The sequence below is a fragment of the Cetorhinus maximus genome, chromosome 10, assembly GCF_964194155.1.
Source record: "Cetorhinus maximus chromosome 10, sCetMax3.hap1.1, whole genome shotgun sequence".
In the NCBI taxonomy this organism is placed as follows: Eukaryota; Metazoa; Chordata; class Chondrichthyes; order Lamniformes; family Cetorhinidae; genus Cetorhinus; species Cetorhinus maximus.
In genome coordinates this window covers 26,745,350-26,767,082 of record NC_135888.1, presented here as the reverse complement: position 1 = coordinate 26,767,082, position 21,733 = coordinate 26,745,350, and the positions used below count along the sequence as shown (strand labels likewise).

The 21,733-nt window shown below is 43.7% G+C and overlaps 1 protein-coding gene across 1 annotated transcript in view; it reads left to right on the top strand.

Moving 5' to 3' along the window:
• Positions 1-21,733, top strand: part of ttc16 (tetratricopeptide repeat domain 16) — a 135,474-nt gene that overhangs the window by 17,173 nt on the left and 96,568 nt on the right. The window contains exons 4-5 of the mRNA XM_078550257.1: positions 1,851-1,929; positions 9,782-9,884. Coding sequence (XP_078406383.1) covers positions 1,851-1,929; positions 9,782-9,884 — 182 coding nt within the window. The remainder of the gene's footprint in view (positions 1-1,850; positions 1,930-9,781; positions 9,885-21,733) is intronic.

The window sequence follows — 21,733 nt, the reverse complement described above, 5'->3', positions numbered from 1 at the left end:
TGTATAAATTTTTTAGATTTTAAAACACTTCATGAAACCTCGTTCTGCCCGTGGATGAGGTTTCATGAAAAATGTGAAGGCCGCCTGGGCTCTTCGCCTGCCCGCCAACCTTAAGGTTGGACGGGCAGCTCATTAAATAGAATTAATTAGATTTTAAATGGCCTTAATAGGTCTTTGACAGTTCGGCGGGCACGCAGCTGACTCGGCTGCATGCCTGCCGAACTGAAAATCTAAATGACACACGGCGACGTTGGGACGCCCACCTGCTGCCACCCCGCGTCATTTTACACGTCGGTGAGTGGGCCCCGCTCACCGACGGGGAAAATTCTTCCCAATAGGCCGAGTGTCCTCCTATATCATAAATGTTTCTATCTTTCCATTCCCCAACTTTAACATTCTTCCCTTTAATTAACTGATTGGTATTAATTGTTTTTCTTCTGCTCTGTAAAGTACTTTTAAGATATCTTGCAGTACATGAACAGAGCTATAGAAAAATGTGTTATTACAAATGGCCGGAGGATGAAGCTTGAGTGCCACTTCAACCACTGAGAGTAAGCAGCACTTGGGAAATCTTGATTTTACACACTAGTTTCTTTTGCTTGACCTCGTTGACTGACTTTTACAGGTCCCATAAGACCCTGAAAGAGTGTAGGTAGAGTATTGTCATACTATTGGATGTTTAGTATCACAAGGTCATAGCACCCGTATCAGTCACAGTGTTGTGCAGAGTATTTTGATGGTTGTTTGAGTATAGAGGTTAAGCATTTGAGAGTCAACAAAGTTTTGCATAGGTGAGTGAACCATATAATAGCTAGCCATTGGTATAAATGCACACTAGCGATGCTGGTCAGAACAAGAATAATTATGATAAATTAGTGAATTATACATTGAATAGAAATTAATGATATTGGAAATAATGGTGGAAACTTAAATCGCATGCCACTTCCTTCAGGCTCAGGAGATGCCAGGAGCCTGTGTGGTCATTGGACAGAGTAGCAATGGAACAGGACTGTTGCCCTATCTTTGACTTTGTCCCAGCGCTGACTAATTTCCCGGAGTTAGGGGGGTCCTTAGCGCTGCGGGGCAGAGTCCAAGCACAATTCTCATCATCACTAGGTCTCCCACCATTTTGAGGCCAGAAAATCTTGCTACAGCACCAGAAGAGGCAGGTAGTGCAGGAGTCCCCTGGGTCCATCTCCCTCTCTGACAGATTTCTGTTTTGGATACTGCTGGGGGTGGATGGTTTCTCAGGGGAATGCAGCAAGAGCCAAGTCCATGGCACCACAAGTGGCTCAGCTGCACAGGGGTGGGGGGGCCAGAAATTAAGGGAGAGGATGCCTCTGCCAGGCCCCCCTCATCTGTCAGAAGGATTGGGAATCTTCACCCTGTCTACCCTGAGCATATAACCCCATCCACTGGGAGAAGCAGTAACTGGTGGGTAGGAGGGAACTGGGCTAGGTGCCCAGTCTTGCCACGTGAATGTCAACAATGTGGTTAAGCAGGGAAAGGGTTACCTGGAGCTGGTTCCATTGGGATTTGGTGGGAAATGGCACTAAGCCTCACTACCCCATTTTCTTCTGCAGTTTGATTCAATGCCAAAGGAAATCAGTCCATGGTCTTAAATCTTTCATTAGACTCAAAGCTGACAGCATTTGATAAATGAGTGCTGACAGCTTCTTTTTACTCTGTGTAAATGATTTTGTAATGCATGTAAATTATACAAAATGTTATTCTCATGCTGTAAATTTAATGAAAGTTTTGAGTGTTCATTATGGGGTAAACAATAAATGCACAAATTTATCTTAGACAATAAAGTACTTGTATATAATATGTTTGCGTGTTTTATTTAGCAGAAGGCTAGCATTGATGGGAACTGGTAACCAGACTTGTACAGGCACTTCTAAAAGATATCAGCTGTGCAATATACAGGTCAGTGGAACCACTTACTGTTGCTATAATTTTGGCTTGTATATTGACCATACCATAATATCCAAGGAAAGACTTAATGGATGGAAATGCACTACATAGAAAACAGCCATGTGGCACATGGCTAGGCATTTGCTACAAGGAACGGATTATGTTCTGGAATATGCCATAGAGGAACAGACAGGTGTAGAATGCATATTCGGCAGCATTGAATCAGCCGCCATACATTCGATGTCTGACATTCAGTTCCATTGTCTTCAAAAGAATTACATAGGATATATGGCACAGAAACAGGCCATTTGGCCCAACCAGCAGGGCATATCACAGGTGACTGACTAGTGTGATTTCCCCCAGTTAGCACAATGGCTAGACTAGTTTAGATCCCAATGTCTGATATCGCACACTATCTGGGGAACAACACTGCATTTTCTTTTAATAGCCTTGTGGGTTTGTGTTGCTGCTTTTGGGGATTTGTGTGTTTGTGCTGCTGGGTCCCTTTGCTGCCTTACCCCGTTTAGATTTTTATTTTCTAGGTTGTGTGCAGCCTCCTTATTTTACTTGTTGGGTGTGATACCTCACATTTATCTGTGTTGAAATCCATTTGCCAGTTAAGAGAGTAAAGACAGAAGAATACTCATTTAGTACCTCAGCGATGTTCTCTGCCTCCACAAAGATTTCTTCTTTTTGGTTCCTAATTGGTCCCACCCTTCCCTTTTACTGTTACGTTTATAAAAGACTTTTGGGGTCCCTTTTATGTTAGCCACTAATCTATTTTCATACTCTCTCTTTGATCCTCTTAATCCCTTCCTTAGATCACCTCTGTACTTTCTATATGCAGCTTGATACAATTGAGTGGCCTACTAGGCCATTTCAGAGGGAAGTTAAGAGAGAACCACTTTGCTGTGGGTTTGGAGCCTCTTGGAGATGAGACTGGGTGAGGATAGCAGAGTTACTTCCGTAAAGGGGATTAGTGAACCAGATGTGTTTTTGCAACAATCCAGTATAGTTTCATGGTCGCCATTACTGACAATAGGAGCTGAATTTTTCCTTCTGATGCTAAGTGCCAGGCAGCCAAAAATGGAGGTGCGGAACAGTAAATGTAAACTTCCCTGCTGATTCCCACAAATCTGAATTTTGACCGGCACAGGAAACATTACAGGCTGTGATCTAATGTACACCTCAAAATGACGTTGGGTTCGGCCTTTTAAATAAAAACAAAAAGCTAAAAGCTACTGCGGATGCTGGAAATCCAAAACACCTCATCTTCCGACTAGGCACTTTACAGCCCTCCGGGCTGAATATTGAATTCAACAACTTTAGATCTTAAACTCCCCCTCCCCCCATCCCCACCCCGTTTCTTCCCCCCCCCCGCTTTTTTTTTCAATAATTTATATAGATTCTTCTTTCCCCACCTATTTCCATTATTTTTAAATCTAAAACTAAAACCTTTAGTCTTTCCACCCCACCCCCACTAGAGCTGTACTTTGAATATCCTGTCTTCCATTCTTAATTAGCACTTTTCTCAGACAAATACCACCACCTTCAACACCTCTTTGACCCTTTTGTCTGTGACATCTTTTGATTATCTGCTCATCTCCACAATCACCACACCACACCCTCAATGTGTCTCTCCATCCCCCCCCCCCCCCCACCCCACCCACCTTAAACCAATTTATATTTCTCCCTTCTTCTAACTATGCTCCAGTTCTGCCGAAGGGCCATGAAGGCTCGAAATGTTAACTGATTTCTTCTCCGCCGATGCTGCCAGACCTGCTGAGTTTTTCCAGGTAATTCTGTTTTTGTTTCGGCCTTTTAAATGCCTGTCTTGATTTTGAATTTCCCTGAGTTTGAGATCTTCAGTGAGGTAGATGGGTTCATGAAGCTTAAATGAAACCCATCAGGTCAGTCCAGCATTGTGTAAGTGTTCAGATGCATTAGAGTACTTTCTTCAGTGAGTAAAGTGCTCTTTTGCATTCGACAGTGTTGAGAATCGGCTATGAATGTGTCATCTGGACCCCGTGCCTTGATTTGTACATTAATTTACAGTCCAGGCATCAGCTGAGACTTTGAAAAACTGACCAGATGGCTGGCTATCTATTCGGTCAACTTCAAGAGCTCTATTGTATTCAGCTCTGGAGGTGTTGCTTATACAACGGTGCAGTGGAGTCTCATTAGGAATGCTTAGCTGAATTCCACACCACTACGGGATTCAGCTCAGCAGGGACTGTTGATGGGGTCTGTGGGCTTTATTTGATTTACAGTTTTATGACCATTTAATAGGATTTTGTTTCTTTGAAGTGGGTTTAGAACGGCTGTTTGAATTTTATGAGCTGGTCACCACATTATAGGAAGGATGTGATTGCACTGGACAAGGTGCAAAGGAGATTTACCAGGATGCTGCCTTGGCTGGAGGGTCTGAGCTATGATGAAAGATTGGATAGGCTGGGGTTGTTTTCCTTGGAGCAGTGAAGGTTGAGAGGGGTCACGATAGAGGTGTATAAGATTGAGGGGCATAGATAGGAAGGCACTTTTTTCATTAGTAGAGGGGTCAATTACCAGGGGGCATAGATTTAAGGTAAGAGGTAGAAGGCTAAGAGGGGAGTTGAGGAGAAATATTTTCACCCAGAGGGTGGTGGGAGTCTGGAACTCACTGCCTGAAAGGATGGTTGAGTCAGAAACTCTCGTAACATTTAAGTATTTAGATGTTCGCTTGCGTTGCCATAGCCTCCAGGGCTATGGGCTAAGTGCTGGAAAATGGGATTAGTGTAGTCAGATCTTTGTTGACTGTTGTGGACACGATGGGCCGAATGGCCTCCTGTGCTGTGAGCGTCTGAGCTCCTAAGAGGAGTAATTCTTGTTTTCAAGTGGAGTTTGAATGGATGATTGTTTATTTTGATTGTTTAATGAGCGTTTCTAAGACTTCCCAGTGTTGTTATAGGGCTCATTCCTTGGTGGATACTGGGTGAGTGGGCATGGAGGGTCAAGGGGGATATGAAGGGGCATTGAGAGATACGAAGGGGTATAGATGGGGCATGGGTTGAGGGCTAAGTGGCCTAATAGTCATGAATAGAACTGGGCCAATGTCCCTCGTGAATGGAGGAGGGCCTTCTAACCTGGTCTTGACATCTGTCTGCCTCCATTTCCACCTCTGGCCTGATACAAGAGGCAGCGGTGGACCGACTCAAGCTTGCCCCTGACTCCCTGGGAACGTGTGTATGTGGGTTTAAATAAGGCAGTGGGAATGCGATGGTGGGAAATGGCCTGACTCGAAGAGAAAATCTGGCCCTAACTTTTTATTCCAGATTTATTTCATTAATTGAATTTGAATTCCTCAGCTACCATGTGGGATTTGAACTTGTGTCTCTAGATCGCTGATCCAGGCCTCCGTCCTGTAACATATCGTTGTGCTCCTGTTCCTGACACATTTCTCCAAGCACTTGTCAACCTGTATCCTACTATCCCTATATGCACTAATGCTGACGCTGGGACATAACCCAGACATTAATACCTTTTGAAGTGCTGTTCTTTTAATTTCTTCCTGAGCTCCTGAAACTCTGACTGCAGGAGCTCAACCATTTCCTTTCCTGTCATGGAATCCCACATGGACCACGACTCCTAATGTTACCCTCCACCCCACGCCTGAACATGTTCTGTATCATTTAAGTAATATTCTTTACAGCATTCCTCGAGTACCAGGGAGGCAACACAGCGTATGGGGCTCCTGTTAGCAGTTGTGGAAATGCCTGCCTACCCTTTGGCTAATAAATCTCCTATCACCTCTATATTATAATACTTTTGTTGTCCCTCTCTCCTTTGCATTTGTTTGTCTCACAGTTCTGTGGATGTGCTCTATACTGCACTTTGCTGAAGTGTCATTACCCTCAAAGCTATTCAGGACTGAAAGTGAGTTTGAGAGTGCTACCCTCCAGGAGGATTCCTGTGCCGCTAGCCTCTTCCTACCTTGCTGGATGACCACTCACTTACTATTCTCCTGAACTTTCTGTGGCTGCGGGATGATCACCTCCTGGATTGAGTACTCCAGGAAATTCTCAGTTTCCTATATGACCTGCAGTGAGTCCAGTGTTCCTCAAGCTGAAACTCTGAGCTTGAGTTTGAACAACTGGAGGAACTTCCTACAAATGTGGTTATGAAAGACAAGTGATGCATCCTGGAGTTTCTGCATGGCAAAAAGTTTAACTAGACAAGCCACTTCAGCACTATAAGTATATAATTCTATATAAGAATAGAAGAGGATCGGTATTCAGATTGCTCTGTTGCCTACTCTGTGCCAGCATAAGGGATATCTTATGGCTGCTGGCAAGCAACTTGAAAAGGGAGGAGGAAAATGCAACTGTTATGGTCTATGGTGAAACAAATAACATGGATAGGAACAGGGAAGAGGTCCTGCTGAGAGTACCAGGAGTTAGGCTCTAAATTTAAAAAGCAGGACCTTGAGGGTAATAATCTTTGGATTATTGCTTGAGCCACTTGCAAATTGACACAGGCATAGACAGATCACAAGAATCAACATTAGCTAAAGGGGCTCCTTTTTGGGACACTGGCACCAATTCTGGGACAGGAGGGAGCTTTTCTGATGAGGTGTGTTCCACTTGAACCGGGATGGGACCTGTGTCTTAGGGGACAAGGTAAATAGTTTAAAAATGATGATTAAATGTGAAGTGAGAGGAAGTCCTATTTAAAAATGAGTTAAAATGTCTGTACAGCAATACACAGTGTCCATAATAAAACAGGGGAGCTGGAGGCAATCATGTGTTAGAAGAAACCAGGTGTAGTTGAGATTACTGAGACATGGTTATAGATAAATCAGGACTGAAGAGTAAACATTGCAGAATATAACATATTTAGATAAAATAGGGAAAAAGGGGAGGTGGAGTGGCTGTACCTATTGGAGGTAACATAATGGCTGTAGAAAAAAAGGGAATTTCAACCAACCTGATGTTAATTGGATAGAAGAGTAAAGGGGATAAGGGAATGGAGTTCTTACAATGTGTACAGGATCCTTTCTAACCCAGTGTGTAAAAAGCCCAACAAGGGAAAATGCCTTATTGGATGTAGTAATGGGGAATGAACCAGAGAAGATAAGAGAAGTAAAAGTAGGGCAACAGCTAGGAATAGGGACCATAAAAACTGTTGAGAATGTGGAACTTGCTACCACAGGGAGTGATTGAAGCAAATAGTCCAGATGCATTTAAGGGGAAGCTAGACAATTTCATGAGGAAGAAGGGAATAGAGGATTACGATGGTAGGTTTAGATTAGTAGAGATGGGAAGAGACTTGAGTGGAGCATGAACCAGTAGGCTGAATGGCCTGTTTCCGTGCTGCATATGCTCTGTAACAATAATTGGAAGGGTGTTTTGTGGGAAACATGGCTCACACTATGTAATATGAACATAAAATGTTTGGGAGCATGCCACACAAACAAAGCATAGCTGTTATATAACATTGGGAAGAATTTTCCTGTCGGCGAGTGGGAGTGGTGCCCACTTGCCGACTCGTAAAATGACGCGCGGTGATGTCGGACGGGCGTCCCAACATCACTGCGCATCCTTTAGATTGTCAGTTTGTGGGCACGCAGCCACATCGGCTGCACGCCCGCCGAACTGCCAAAGGCCTGTTAAGGCCATTAACAAAGTAATTAAAGCTGTTAAGAGTGCTGCCCGTCCAACCCTAAGGTTGGAGGGCAGGCGAAGAGCCCAGACGGCCTTCACATTTTTCATGAAACTTCGCGGGCTGGATGAAGTTTCATGAAGGGTTTACTAATTACGTAAAATTTTTTGCAAAAATTAATGGACATGTCCCAGCTCCCTGTGCTCAGCGATTCCGGGTGTGCCTTAATTGGCCCGCCCACGTAAAATGGCGGTGCACACCCAACTGGGGGCACCGACCGGGTTCGCGCTCACTCCTGCCCGTCCCCACACAACCCCACCCCCCCAGCCGACAGGGGGATATCTCTGCCCATGAACATAAAATGTTTGGGAGTGTGCCACACAAACAGCATAGCTATTAATGTGCTACATGGGCAACGTACAAGACTGGGAACGAGAAATATGAACAGATAGTGATGTAAACAGTTGTTTGTGTAGTGCCATTTGCCATTTCAAGTGCCACTACGCAGACTTTTATGTCAACTTACTAGAGAAAGACAGCAGCATGGGGATTTCCACATTGATATTGAAGAAACCTGCAAAGGAAGCAGTGGTATGTGTCACATTTTTGCCCCAATATCTAGGAATACAGCACACTAGCAGATGATGGTCGAGAGTGCACATGTATGGCAAAAAGTAGGCCAAGGGAGTAGTGCAAAGCGGATGGCTTTCAGAGATCCAGCTCTGATTTGATAGGCCAAATCGCTCCTCCATTATGTAAAACTCCATGATTCTAAGGGATGAATTTTTCCACTGGCTTCGTAACCCATATGTTGGGTGAAAAGCAATCCTGAGCCCTCACTTGCCATCAGTGGGACTGACTCAGCAATTTTATTAGCAGGTGGCCTCCTAATGGGCCAAATGAGCTTCTGATGCTACCAGCCAAATCAGAGGGCTGCCAGCTCTGAAGCCTCAACAGTGTCTCCAGGAGGCAGCATGAGACCTCTGGGCACCTTTAGGTAAGTACATTTTTTTTAAAAGATGTAAATTCCAGGGGGCAAAGAGTCAGAGGGGAATCCCCTTCAGGGATTGTTGGGGTCACTGCCTTCCCTGCCCATGGTTCCCTCTTTTTGAGTTCCAACGATCGTGGAGCCTTTGGCTGCCATTAAGTTGGAGGCCCGTCCAAACGGCAAGGGGTGCCTCACCATTGGCAAATTGCTGGCAGCTCCACAAAGTGGTCCTTAATAGGGCTGTTAAGTGTGCAAATCAGCCACTCGTCTCCATGGAGTGGGCAGCTGGCCTGCCTTACAACCTGCTGCTGGGAAAATTCCCCGACAGTGGGGCTATGCCAGAGAGCCGTCCTGAGACAGCTGCCCGCTATTTTATCATTCGTCCCTCGTTCTGTTCCCACCACCAAGGGTGTCAGTAAAATTCAGCCCTAGCATTTTATTGAGAAAAATAAGATTTAATTAAGTTGAATATTTTCTAGCATAACTGAATAGCAAATGGAGAATTCACTCCCGGTCTTGTTGACTATAAGATTGTTCCACTCAGAACAAATTTGGAATTGTATACAGTCCTTTCAAATGCTGTTCACAGCTTCTATGTCTCTGTCCCACTTCATTGAATACTTTGCTCTCTGCTTTCCTCATGTCTTTTTCCCTCTGACCACTGTTCCTTTCTCTCTACACATTCTCCCTAGAAATGCCGTTGTTACCTTCTCACAATACTTTTCCAAACTCTCCTTTGGATGGTGCCATGGAATTCTTTTACAATTCACCTGAAAGAGGAGATAAAACCTTGGTTTAACATCTTATTCAAATGATGACACCTTCCACAATGCAGCACTGCCTCAGTGTGACATTTAGGTGTCAGAATAGATTCTGTGCTCAACTCATAAGAGCGAGCAGCTAAAAGGAATAGAATAGGCATTCTGGTTCAAACAGATTCTGCCAGCCCCTGATTCATACAATGCTGTAAACTTTAATAGCATTATCCAGATTGTTGCTTCAACTTGCATTGTACTATTTAGGCTAATTACACCCAACATGTACAGCAACGTCCATTCTCTAAAAACTGAGTCCATGTGCCACTTGTTAAAGATAGGAAGAGCTTTCATTTAGCAGCATGCTTAAGATGTCCCAAAATACTTCACAGCCAGTGAATTACCTTTGAAGCATAATCACTTAAGTGGCAGCCAACTCTCAGATGTAACAAATTACAATTCAGCATACCTTTATCCGCTGCAGGAGTGCCCAGCTAATGGGAGGAGCTTCCGTGATGAGCAGTGTTCATCTTTTAACTCCCGTGTTTATAATGGAAGGACTTACAAGTGGAAACCATTATACCCAGGTGAGGAAAGATGAACTTGTTGCACTGAAACTGTTTGACCATGTTCATTACTGTTTAAATAATGTTTAAGAAAGAGTGAACAAGCATTCTGGGTTCAGGCACGAGTCAGCTGCAATGAAATGACTTACAATTCACCAAACCTTTCAGTTTCTTAGTACTATATTTTCTTTTTAATTTTCGAAACTTTAAAACCAAAAATTTAATAGTCGTTTGGTAGTACTGAACTTAAGTATTGCTTGGAAAAAAAAGAGACCAAAAGCTTTTTGTCTTGCATTCAACAGGACACTTTGCAAGAATACTAATCCAAGGGGAAAACAGCACTTTATTCTGTATGTGAACAGAGTGTTGATTGGTTGGCAAGTGGACTCTGGTAGATGCGTTGCAATGGAGAACGTACCTGTGATGGTGACTGACAGTTAACTGCCAAGCATTGTTTGTTTGAACTTTAAACCAGGTAGCTTGACCCTGACTGGTCAAGGCATTGCCCTGAGGAATGAGTCAGCGAATGGCTGTCACTTATTTTGTTTAGCTGAAACAGGCGCAATGTGTGTACATGTTCTTTCTGTCTGCAAAGAACAGGGCCCTGTATATTAATATGTAGTTTCCAATGTATACAAATGCACCACACTGCGAGCCCGATTCGCAGTCTTAAATTGGTTGTCGGTGTAATTCTTAGCACATTTAGGATTATTTAGCAAATGTTGTCCAATCACAGAATCACATCTAATGTTGGACACTGTTTTGCGTTTTGCAAGCACGAGCTGGTTGGGTACAGTCTGTACCTTGCCTGTTGCGAACAACGGCTAGGACGCACTGTTTGATACAATCCACCAGCCTTTGGGATGTACGGCCTACATGCCTAGCGTCACACTGGCACTGAAATTCATATACCACATTACTCATTTGTGTGATAGGCAGAACGTCTTTTTGGCTTGACAGCAGCATCCTTTACGCCCTATCTTATGACTGGTTCTGTACAACATGAATTGGCAAAATGGTTGGGCGAATTGTTACAACCAGCTTTGACCAAGATTTCCACATACATGGTGAAGAACTCCTTCACATTTGTGAAAGCCATGCAAGACTTGCATATGGATAGCAATGCTGTGTCCATGTGCTCGTTTGACATTGCTAGCCTATTCACCAATACTCCACTTAAGGAAGCCATAGATATTTGCGCTGTAGCACTATATCATGGCAATCTAGACCTGCCACCATTACGTGAATCCATATTAATTGAACTTATGAACTCGGCAACTTATGCAGTTGAGTTCAGTTTTAATGACACCATGGATGCCCAAATAGATGGTGTTGCCATGCAATCCCCTCAAGGCCCAGCTCTCGCAAACATCTTCGTTGGGTTCCATGAGAAATGTCTTCAATGGAATGACACCAAACCACTTACCCCTCGCATACTTCCGATATGTGGATGATAAGTTAGTTATATTTAAATCCTCAGCTGTACGTAATAATTTCCTTACATGTTTTAATGGGCTCCATCCTGCAATCAAATTCATGTTTGAAATGGAGCAGTCAAATGAACTCCTCTTCCTTGACATACTAGTTGAGAAACCTGCCTGGGGGTTCTCTACCATGATCTACTGCAAGCCTACCATCACTGAGCAATATACACGTTGGGATTCTTCCACAAGCTGTAAGATTGGTTTTATCAGCACCTTGTACATAAGGCCCTGAGCCATTTGCTCACCATGCAAGCTTGATGCTGAAATAGGGCATATCAAATACATCTTGCAGGATAATGGCTACCCTGATCAGACTATTTCACTCTGTATACTACACAAATTCATGAAAGGGCCTAAGGCTGTCACTTTTGGCCCTGAAAAGTGCCCAGTCTACCTCAGATTATTCTGGAAGGGCAAGGTTGCTCAAACTTTATACAGGTGAAGCCAGCTGTTCTTACGGCAAAGCTACGAAGGTGTGAGTTAGCTAAGATAAATTGGGGAACTTCATAAAAAGACACGATGGTGGATAGACAATGGCTAATATTTAAGGAATGAATGTATGCATTGCAACAGTTATACATTCCTTTCTGGTGCAAAAACACAACAGGAAAAGCGGCCAAACCATGGCTAGCAAAAGAAATTAAGGAGCTATTAGATCCAAAGAGTGATATAAAGTTGCTAGAAAAAGTAGCAAGCCTGAGGGTTGGGAGTAGTTTAGAATTCAGCAAAGGGGGATTAAGAGGGGGAAAATAGAGTATGAGAGTGAACTTGCAAGGAATGTAAAAGCAGATTGTAAAAGTTTCTATAAGTATAGAAAAAGATTAGGACTTTTGATTGTGAAGACAAATGTAGGTCCCTAACAGTCTGAAATGGGGGAATTTATAATAAAGAACAAGGAAATTGCAGAGCAATTAAACAACTACTTTAGTTCTGCCTTCACAGAGGAAGACACAAATAACTTCCCAGTAATGCTAGGGAAACAAGGGTCTAGTGAGAGGAATTGAACAGAAATTGTTATTACTAAAACATTAGTGCTGGAGAAATTAATGGGAGTGAAAGCCGATAAATCCCCATGGCCCAATAATCGACATCCCAGGGTACTACAGAAGGTGGCCATGGAAATAGTAGATGTGTTGGTTGTCATCGTTCAAAATTCTGTAGATTCTTGAACAGTCTTGGCCGATTGGAGGGTGGCAAATGTAACCCCACTATTTAGAAAAGGAGGGAGGGAGAAAACAGCAAATTACAGACTGGTTAACCTAACATCAGTAGTATGGAAAATGCTAGAGTGTATTATAAAGGATGTGATAACAGGACACTTAGAAAATATCAACAGGATAAGACAAAGTCAACATGGATTTATGAAAGGGAAATCCAGTTTGACAAACCTACTGGAGTTTTTTGAGGACTTAACTAGCAGAATAGATAAGGGAGAACCAGTGGATGGGGCGTATTTGGATTTTCAGGAAGGTATTGATAAAGTCCCACATAAAAGGTAAGCATGTAGCATTAAAGCACATGGCATTGGGGGTAATATATTGGCATGAATTGAGAATTGTTTAGCAGACAGGGAACAGAGTAGGAATAAATGGGTCTTTTGTGGAGTGGCAGGCAGTGATTAGTGGGGTATTGCAGGGATCAGTGCTTGGGCCCCAGCTATTCACAATATATATCAATGATTTGGATGAGGGAACCAAATATAATATTTCCAAGTTTGCTGATGACATGTAACTTGGTGGGAATGTGAGCAATGAGAAGGATGTTAGGAGGCTTCAAGGTGATTTTAGACAGATTGAGTGAGTGAGCAAATACATGGCAAATGGAGTATAACATGGAAAAGTATGAAGTTATCCACTTCAATAGGAGAAACAGAATGGCAAAGTATCATTTAAATGGTGATAGATTGGGAAATGTTGAAGTGCAAAGGGACCTGGGTGCCCTTGTACAACCAGTTGCTGAAAGCAAGCATGCAGGTGCAGCAAGCAGTTGAGGCAAGTGGTATGTTGGTCTTCATTGTGAGAGGACTTGACTTGAGTACAGGAGCAAGGATGTCTTACTGCAGATGTACAGGGCCATGGTGAGACTACACCTGTAATATTGAGTGCAGTTTTGGTCTTGCCTAAAAGAGAATATACTTGCCATCGAGCAAGTGCAGTGAAGGTTCACCAGGCTAATTCCTGGGATGGCAGGATTGTCATCTGAGGAGAGATTGGGCCAACTAGTCCTGTATTCACTGGAACAAGAATGAGAGGAGATCTCATTGAAACATATAAATTTCTGACAGGGCTGGACAGACTGGATGCAGGGATGATATTTCCTCTGACTGGGGTGTCTAGAACAAGTGGTCACAGTCTCAGGGTATGGGGTAGACTATTTAGAACTGAGATGACCATAAGACATAGGAGCAGAAGTAGGCCATTTGGTCCATTGAGTCTGCTCCGTCATTCAATGAGATCATAGCTGATCTGACAATCCTGAACTCCACATTCTTTCCTTTTCCCCATAACCCTTGATTCCCTTCCTGATTAAAAATCTGTTTATCTCCCCTTGAACATACTTAATGACCCGGCTTCTACAGCCCTCTGTAGTAAAGAATTCCACAGATTAACTACCCTCAGAGAGGAAATTCCTCCTCATCTCTGTTTTAAATGGGCGCCCTTTACTCTGAGATTATGCCCTCTGGTCCTAGACTCTCCCACAAGGGAAACAACCTCTCAGCACCTACCCTGTCAAGCCCCATAAGAATCTTACATGTTTCTATAAGGCCGCCTCTCATTCTTCTAAACTCCAATGAGTACAGGCCCAACCTACTCGATTTCTCCTCATAAGAAAATCCCTCCATACCTGGAATCAACCTAGTGAACTTCCTTTGGACTGCCGCCAATGCCTGTGTATCTTTCGTTAGATAAGGGGACCAAAACTGTTCACAGTATTCTAGGCGTGGTCTAACTAGTGCCTTGTATAGTTTTAGCAAGACTTCCCTATTTTTATACTCCATTCCCTTTGAAATAAAGGCCAACATTCCATTTGCCTTCCTTATTACCTGTTGAACTTGTAGGTTAGCTTTTTGGGATTCATGCACGAGGACTCCCAAATCCTTCTGCAGTCTTTCTCTATTTAAATAATATTCATCTCCTCTATTCTTCCTGCCAAAGTGCATAACCTTACATTTTCCCACATTATATTCCATCTGCCATATTTTCGCTCACTCATTTAACCAGTCTATATCCCTCTGTAGACTCCTTGTGTGATCCTCACCTTCCCACCTATTTTTGTATCATCCGCAAATTTGGCAATAGTACATTCGCTTTCCTCATCTAAATCATTAATATATATTGTAAATAATTGTGGCTCCAGCACTGATCCCTGTGGCACTCCACTAGTTACAGGTTGCCATCCTAAAAATGCCCCCCTTATCCCAACTCTGTCTTCTATTAGTTAGCCAATCCTCTATCCATGCTAATATACTACCCCAACCTCTTGGGCTCTTATCTTATTAAGTAGCCTTATGTGCGGTGCCTTATCGAATGCCTTTTGGAAATCCAAATATATTACATCTACTGGTTCCCCTTTATCTATCCTGCTTCTTACCACCTCAAAGAATTCTAATAAATTTGTCAGGCATGATTTCCCCTACATGAAGCCATGCCGACTCTGCTTGATTAGATTATGTAATTCTCAATGCTCTGCTATTACATCCTTTATAATAGACTGTAACATTTTCCCAATGACAGATGTTAAGTTAACTGGCCTATTGTTTCCTGTTTTTTGTCTCCCTTTTTGAATAAGGGTGTTACATTGGCTGTTCCCCAATCCCCTGGGACTTTTCCAGAATCTAAGGATTCTTGGAAGATTACTACCAGTGCATCCACTATCTCTGGAGCTCCTTCCTTTAATCTCCTAGGATACAACCCATCAGGTCCAGGAGACTTATCGGCCTTTAGCCCCATTAGTTTCCCCAGTACTTTTGCTCGATGGATGGTTATTGTATTTATTTCCTCCCCCTCTTTTGCCTCTTGATTATTTAGTATTGGAATGTTATTAGTGTCCTCTACTGTGAAACAAAGTATTTATTTAACTCCTCTGCCATTTCCTGGTCCCCCATTATTTCCCCAGCTTCATTCTGTAAGGGCCCTATGTTCATTTTGGTGTCTCTCTTCCTTCTTCATATATTTAAAGAGGCTCTTACTGTCTGGGAGAAACCTCTTCACTCAGGGTGGTGAACCTATGGAATTCCCTACCACAAGGCTGTGGAGATCAAGTCACTGAATATATGTAAGAATAAAATAGAGTTCTAGACTCTAAATGCGTCAAGGGGTAGGGGGAGATCACAGGAGTATGGTGTTGAGATAGAGGATCAGCCATGATCATATTGAATGGCGGAGCAGGCTCGAAGGGCTGAATGACCTACTCCTGTTCTATGTTTAGTAAGCAGTAGCAAAACGAGTGGCATTTGCCACCAGTGGGAGGTTGCTGTCAATCCAAAAGGAAGTTCTGCCTATCGCACAAATGAGTAATGTGGTATATGACTTTCGGTACCAGTATGATGCTAGGTATGTAGGCCGTACGTTCCAAAGACTGGCAGATTGTATCAAACGGCATGTCCCAGCTGCTGTTTGCAATGGACAAGGTACAGACTGTACCCAAACAGTCCACTGCTTGCAAAATTCAAAACCCAATGTCCAACATTAGATGTGATTCCGGGATTAGACAACATTTGCTAAATAATCGTCAGTGTGCTAAGAATTACGTTGACTATCATCTGATGAACTATCGTTGCAGTCCCTCTATGGCAATATCATCCAAAACTGCACACAATACTCCAGGTGTGGTCTAACCAAGCTTCTATACAATTGAAGCAAGACTTCACTACTCCTGTACTCAAATCCTCTTGCGATAAAGGCTAACATTCCATTAACCTTCTAATTGCTGCTGCACTTGCATGTTAGCTTTCAGTGACTTATGGACAAGAGCACCCAGGTCCCTTTGCACATCTACACTTTCTAATCTCCTTACCATTTAGAAATACTCCGCATATCTGTTCCTTCTACCAAAGTGGATAACCTCACATTTTTCCGCACTATGTTCCATCTGCCATGTTCTTGCCCACTCTTAGAATATTTGAGATTGTCTGCCAAACCTGCAGTGTGGCATATTTGTGTGTGCTGGAAGCTACATATATTAATACGTAGGCCCTGTTCTTTGCAGACAGAAAGAACATATATACACATTGCGCCTGTTTCAGCTAAACAAAGTAGGTGACAGCAATTCGCTGACTCATTCCTCAGGGCAATGCCCTGACCAATCAAGGTCAAGCTTTTGATGAAGTCCCCCACAGGAGATTGGTTAGCAAAATAAAAGCACATGGGATAGGAGGCAATATACAGGCATGGATTAATGATTAGCTAACAGGCAGAAAACAGTAGGCATAAGCAGGTCATTCTTGTGTTGGCAGGCTGTGACTAGCGGGGTACTGCAAGGATCAGTACTTGGGCCCCAGCTGTTCACAATATATATCAATGATTTGGATGTGGGGATCAAATGTAATATTTCCAACTTCGTGGATGATACACAGCTAGGCAGGAATGTGTGTTGTGAGGAAGATGTAAAGCGGCTACAGGAGGATTTGGACAGATTTAGTGAGTGGGTGAGAACATGGAAGATGGAATATAATGGGGAAAAATGTGAGGTTATCCACTTTGGTAGGAGGAACAGATGTGCAAAGTATTTCTTAAATAGTAAGAGATTAGAAAGTGTAGATGTACAAAGGGACCTGGGTGCCCTTGTCTATAAGCCACATGCAAGTGCAGCAAGCAATTAGAAGGCTAATGGAATGTTAGCCCTTATTGCAAGAGGATTTAAGTACAGGAGGAGTGAAGTCTTGCTTCAGTTGTATAGAAGCTTCATTAGACAGCACCTGGAGTACTGTGTGCAATTTTGGTCCCCTTACCTCAGAAAGGATGATATTGCCATAGAGGGACTGCAACAATGGTTCACCAGACTTGTTCTGGGTATAACGAGACTGTCTTATGAAGGGAGATTGGGGAAACTAGGCCTGTATTCTCTTGAGTTCTGAAGAATGAGAGGTGATCTCATTGAAACCTACAAAATACTTAAAGGAATAGATAGGGCAGATGCAGCTAAGATGTTTCCACTGGCTGGGGAGTCCAGAACCAGGGGACACAATTTCAAAATAAGGGGGAAGCCACTTAGGACCGAGATGAGAAGAACTTTCTTTACTCAGAGGGTTGTGAATCTCTGGACTTCTCTACCCCAGAAAACTCTGGAAGCTCAGTCATTGAGTATGTTTAAGGTAGAGATTGATAGATTCCAGATTAACAATTACGTAAAGGATTATAGGGATAGTGTGGGTAAAAGGAATTGACGTGTTCGATCAGCCATGATTGTAATGAATGGTGGTACAGGCTCAACAGACTGAAAAGTCTTCCCCTGTTCCCATCTTCCTATGAAACTGCCTAGTTTAAATTTCAAACAATGCTTGGCAGTTAACTGTCAGTCACCACCACTGGTACATTCACAATGGCACTACCTCTACCAATCAGAGTTCACTTGCCAACCAATCAGCACTCTGTTCACATACAGTATAAATTATTGCTTTCTGCTTTATATTGCTATTCTTGGTGTCCTGATGGGTGCAAGATGAAAAGCTTCGAAATGTCTTTTTTTCAGCAGTGACCAAAAATTTGATCATGTAAAATCAGCTTTTTCTCTGTATCTTTTGGTTGATGAACAATTCTTTGTATGCATGGTGGGGGGGTCAGTTAGCAAGTCTGTTATGTTCCCTGTCATGCCCAGTAAAGACCAGTCATATTCATAACTTTCAAAACATAAATTGGACTTTGTGTGGAATCTTCTGGAACTGACTTTTCTTTTTAACTTTTATCCATGGGCAAAGAACAGATGGCAGGAAAAGAAAATTGCATGAGGTATAAAATAGATTCCAGTTTAAGTGGACAATGGTGGGCTGCAAAAGATGGCCACCTGACTCTGTTTGTGGATTCAGAAACTGCCACACTACCTCTAAAGAACAGAAAGGCACATTCCAGACTAGAGATGTCACTACCCATCTCCGGAAACCATCTAGAAAGGCATTTCCTGACTTGAGTGGGTCGTCCTGAAACCAAGATGGTGGTTGTCTCAAACCGCAAGGGTGAATGTCTGCAAATAATAATCCCAGTTACGGCTAAGCAACTTAAGCCCAACACCATATTTGGAAAAGGGAACTGCGAGAAATCACATGGTGAAGCAGCCATGTTGTTCTTCCTAGTTAGTTCTTTAAGTGCTGCCTGCAAAAGTCAAAACTCACTGCAGCAGCAGAAAGGACAGGAACATTAAAGCCTTGAGAGCTGGAGACTGTAACATCATAAGGCCTCCAAGCCTGTGCCTATGGTAGAGGCAGATTCATTGAGGCATTTGAGGGAACTGGATTGTTATCTGAAAAGGAAGCATGCACAGGATTACGGGGTGAAGGCCAGTAAGTGGCACTGGGTAAATTGCTCCTACAGAGCAGACATGTTAGGGCGAATGGCTGCCCTCTGTGCTGTAACACTTCTGTGATAGTCTACGACATCAAAAGCACATCCAGCAAGTCTGTGCATGTTTCCTAGGTAGCAGTTATGATGCACACATTCTGAGGCACTCCCAGTATTCAATTTTATTCATTCATGGGATGTGGGCATCACTGGCTAGGCCAGCATTTATTGCCCTTCCCTAATTGCCTTTGAGAAGGTGGTGGTGAGCTGCCTTCTTGAACCGCTGCAGTCCATGTGTTGTAGGTACACCCACAGTACTGTTAGGGCAGGAGTTCCAGGATTTTGACCCAGCGACAGTGAAGGAACAGCAATATATTTCCAAATAAGGATGCTGAGTGGCTTGGAGAAGAACTTTGAGGTGGTGGTGTTCCCATCTATCTGCTGCCTTTGTCCTTTTTAGGTGGTAGCAGTTGTGTGTTTGGAAGGTGCTGTCTAAGGAGCCTTCGTGAGTTACTGCAGTGCAATTAAACTAACTCCAGAAACAAGACCAATTTTGTTGCACCTGTGAGAGTTCGAATGCATCTAAGTCATTTCATGTATTTACAGGCCACCTTATGAGACGCCACCCTTGCATGCGCAGCTGCGGTGAAGGCAGGCTGCAAAATTCACCTGCTCTGATGTGTATGAGTCTTTGCCACTGTCATAACGCATGAGGAATGCCCCCACCTGTACAGCTGGAGAGTGCGCAGAGAAGATGTGATTGTGCAGGCTGCGAGTTCTTGTCCTCCTCTGACTCCTTGGGAACTTGCTGTCTTTGTCTGAACTTCTGCCGCTCAGTGGCTACCCCTGTGGGAAAGACATGAGAAGGCGGTTGTGGCAGATTAAGTCAGTTAACGGATGGTCACTCTGCTAAAAACAATTAAATGACGGCATAGGCATTGACAGATTGTTGCACGGGACCATTGTTGTATGTCCCCTGAACCTGGTGATGTTGAGATGTTTTCACTTTGCCTACAGTGGAACCCCGTTTCTTCATCTCCAGTGTCCCTGTGGCTTGACACTCCAGCCAGGTCAAGGGCCAACTTCTCAAAGTGCATCAGCAATGCTCTCTGTGGCTACCCATTCTGTGGGTATGCCCTCTGGCTCTCGTTGGAGTTCAGCTCCCATTTAGTCTGCAAGTTGAAGAAAGGTGCTGTTTGGACAATGCCTCTCTGTCCCTCACAACTTGCAGCTTTTAAATTGTATATGCTATAATCGTATAAGCAGCCCATGTCCAAATGCAGTAAGACCTGGACAATATCCAGGCTTGGATTGCCACCAACACCATGGAGGTTACCATTGATCAGAAACTGAACTGGACTAGCCATATAAATACTGTGGCTACAAGAGCAGCTCAGAGGCTAGGAATTCGATGACGAGCAACTCTCCTCTTGACTCCCCAAAGCCTGCCACCATCAACAAGGCACAAGTAGGGAGTGTGATGGAATAGTCTCAACTTGCCTGGATGAGCACTCTAAGCTTGACACCATCCAAAACAAAGCAGCCCACTTAATTTGGCACCCCATCCACAAACATTCACTCCGTCCAACACCGACACACAATGGCAGCATTGCGTACCATCTACAAGATGCACTGCAGGAACTTTCCAAGGCTTCTTAGACAGCATCTTCCAAACCCATGACCACAACCATCTAGAAGGACAAGGGCAGTAGGCATATGGGAACACCACTACCACAAGCTCCCCTCCAACTCACTCACCATCCTGACTTGGAAATATATCACCATTACTTCACTGTCGCTGGGTCAAAATCCTGGAACTCCCTAACAGGACTGTGGGCATACCTACACCACATGGACTGCAGCAGTTCAAGAAGGTAGCTCACTACCACCTTCTCAAGGGCAATTAGGGATGGGCAATAAATGGTGGCCTAGCCAGCAACGCCCACATCCCATAAATTAATTAAGAAAAATTCTGCTGCACTCCAGTCTTTTGTCCGGTTCTGACCTATGCTGATGAGTCATCAAGGCTGCTGAGCACAAATTTCTCTGGTCAGCAGAATGCTATATGCCTTCAGGATGCTCCTCCCTTTTGCACATTGGTGAGCAGGAGACATGCCATATGGATCTAACTTTGGGCTTGCCTTTTCAGACCTGGGGAGGTCATGAAACGTTTCCAGCACTGCACCCAGTTCCTCTTCACCACTCCTGTGCTGCTGAATTCATAGCCAATTCCAGCCATGCCCTCTTTGTGTTGCAAGCTTTCCATTGCCACTGCCAGTTAGGGGGGAGCACCTAGACATAGCACCCGCAAACAAAAATTTAAAGTATATTAAGCACAACACGGGTTTATCACTGGTGGTATTTTTTTTCTCTCACTTTTACGCTAATTATTATTAGGTGTGATGGAGAGCACCTTTCCCTTTAATTTGTTTTATGTATGCCAGTCACCGCACCATTAAATGTGTTTGTATTCAACAAGTCCCTGGGTGCTTAATTAGTTCTGCAGGTGCAGGGTAACCCATGATGTTACGAGTGACTTGTTTGTCATTGAGCTTTATTAAAATGGCACATAGTGCATGTTGTTCACCAAGCAAATGTTCCTGTCAGGTATTGAGTATGGAGCCTGCAGCCCTGGCATGTGGTGGTAGTTTTTCTTTGGTAAGCTAGCTGTAGTGTTGGATCAAAGCCTCCCGGGTGTCCCTGGCTCCCTGGAGGTTGCCCAGATCAGTATCTATCACCTCAGCGTTCTCCTGACCGTGCTCGTCCTCGGACTCTCTCCTGGACTCATCACCTACTGCCAGAGCAGCTCTGTCAACATACCCTTCCTCCACTGCATCACCCCCCCCACCCCAACCCCTTTCCAGCGCCAGATTGTAGAGAGTACAGCATGTAA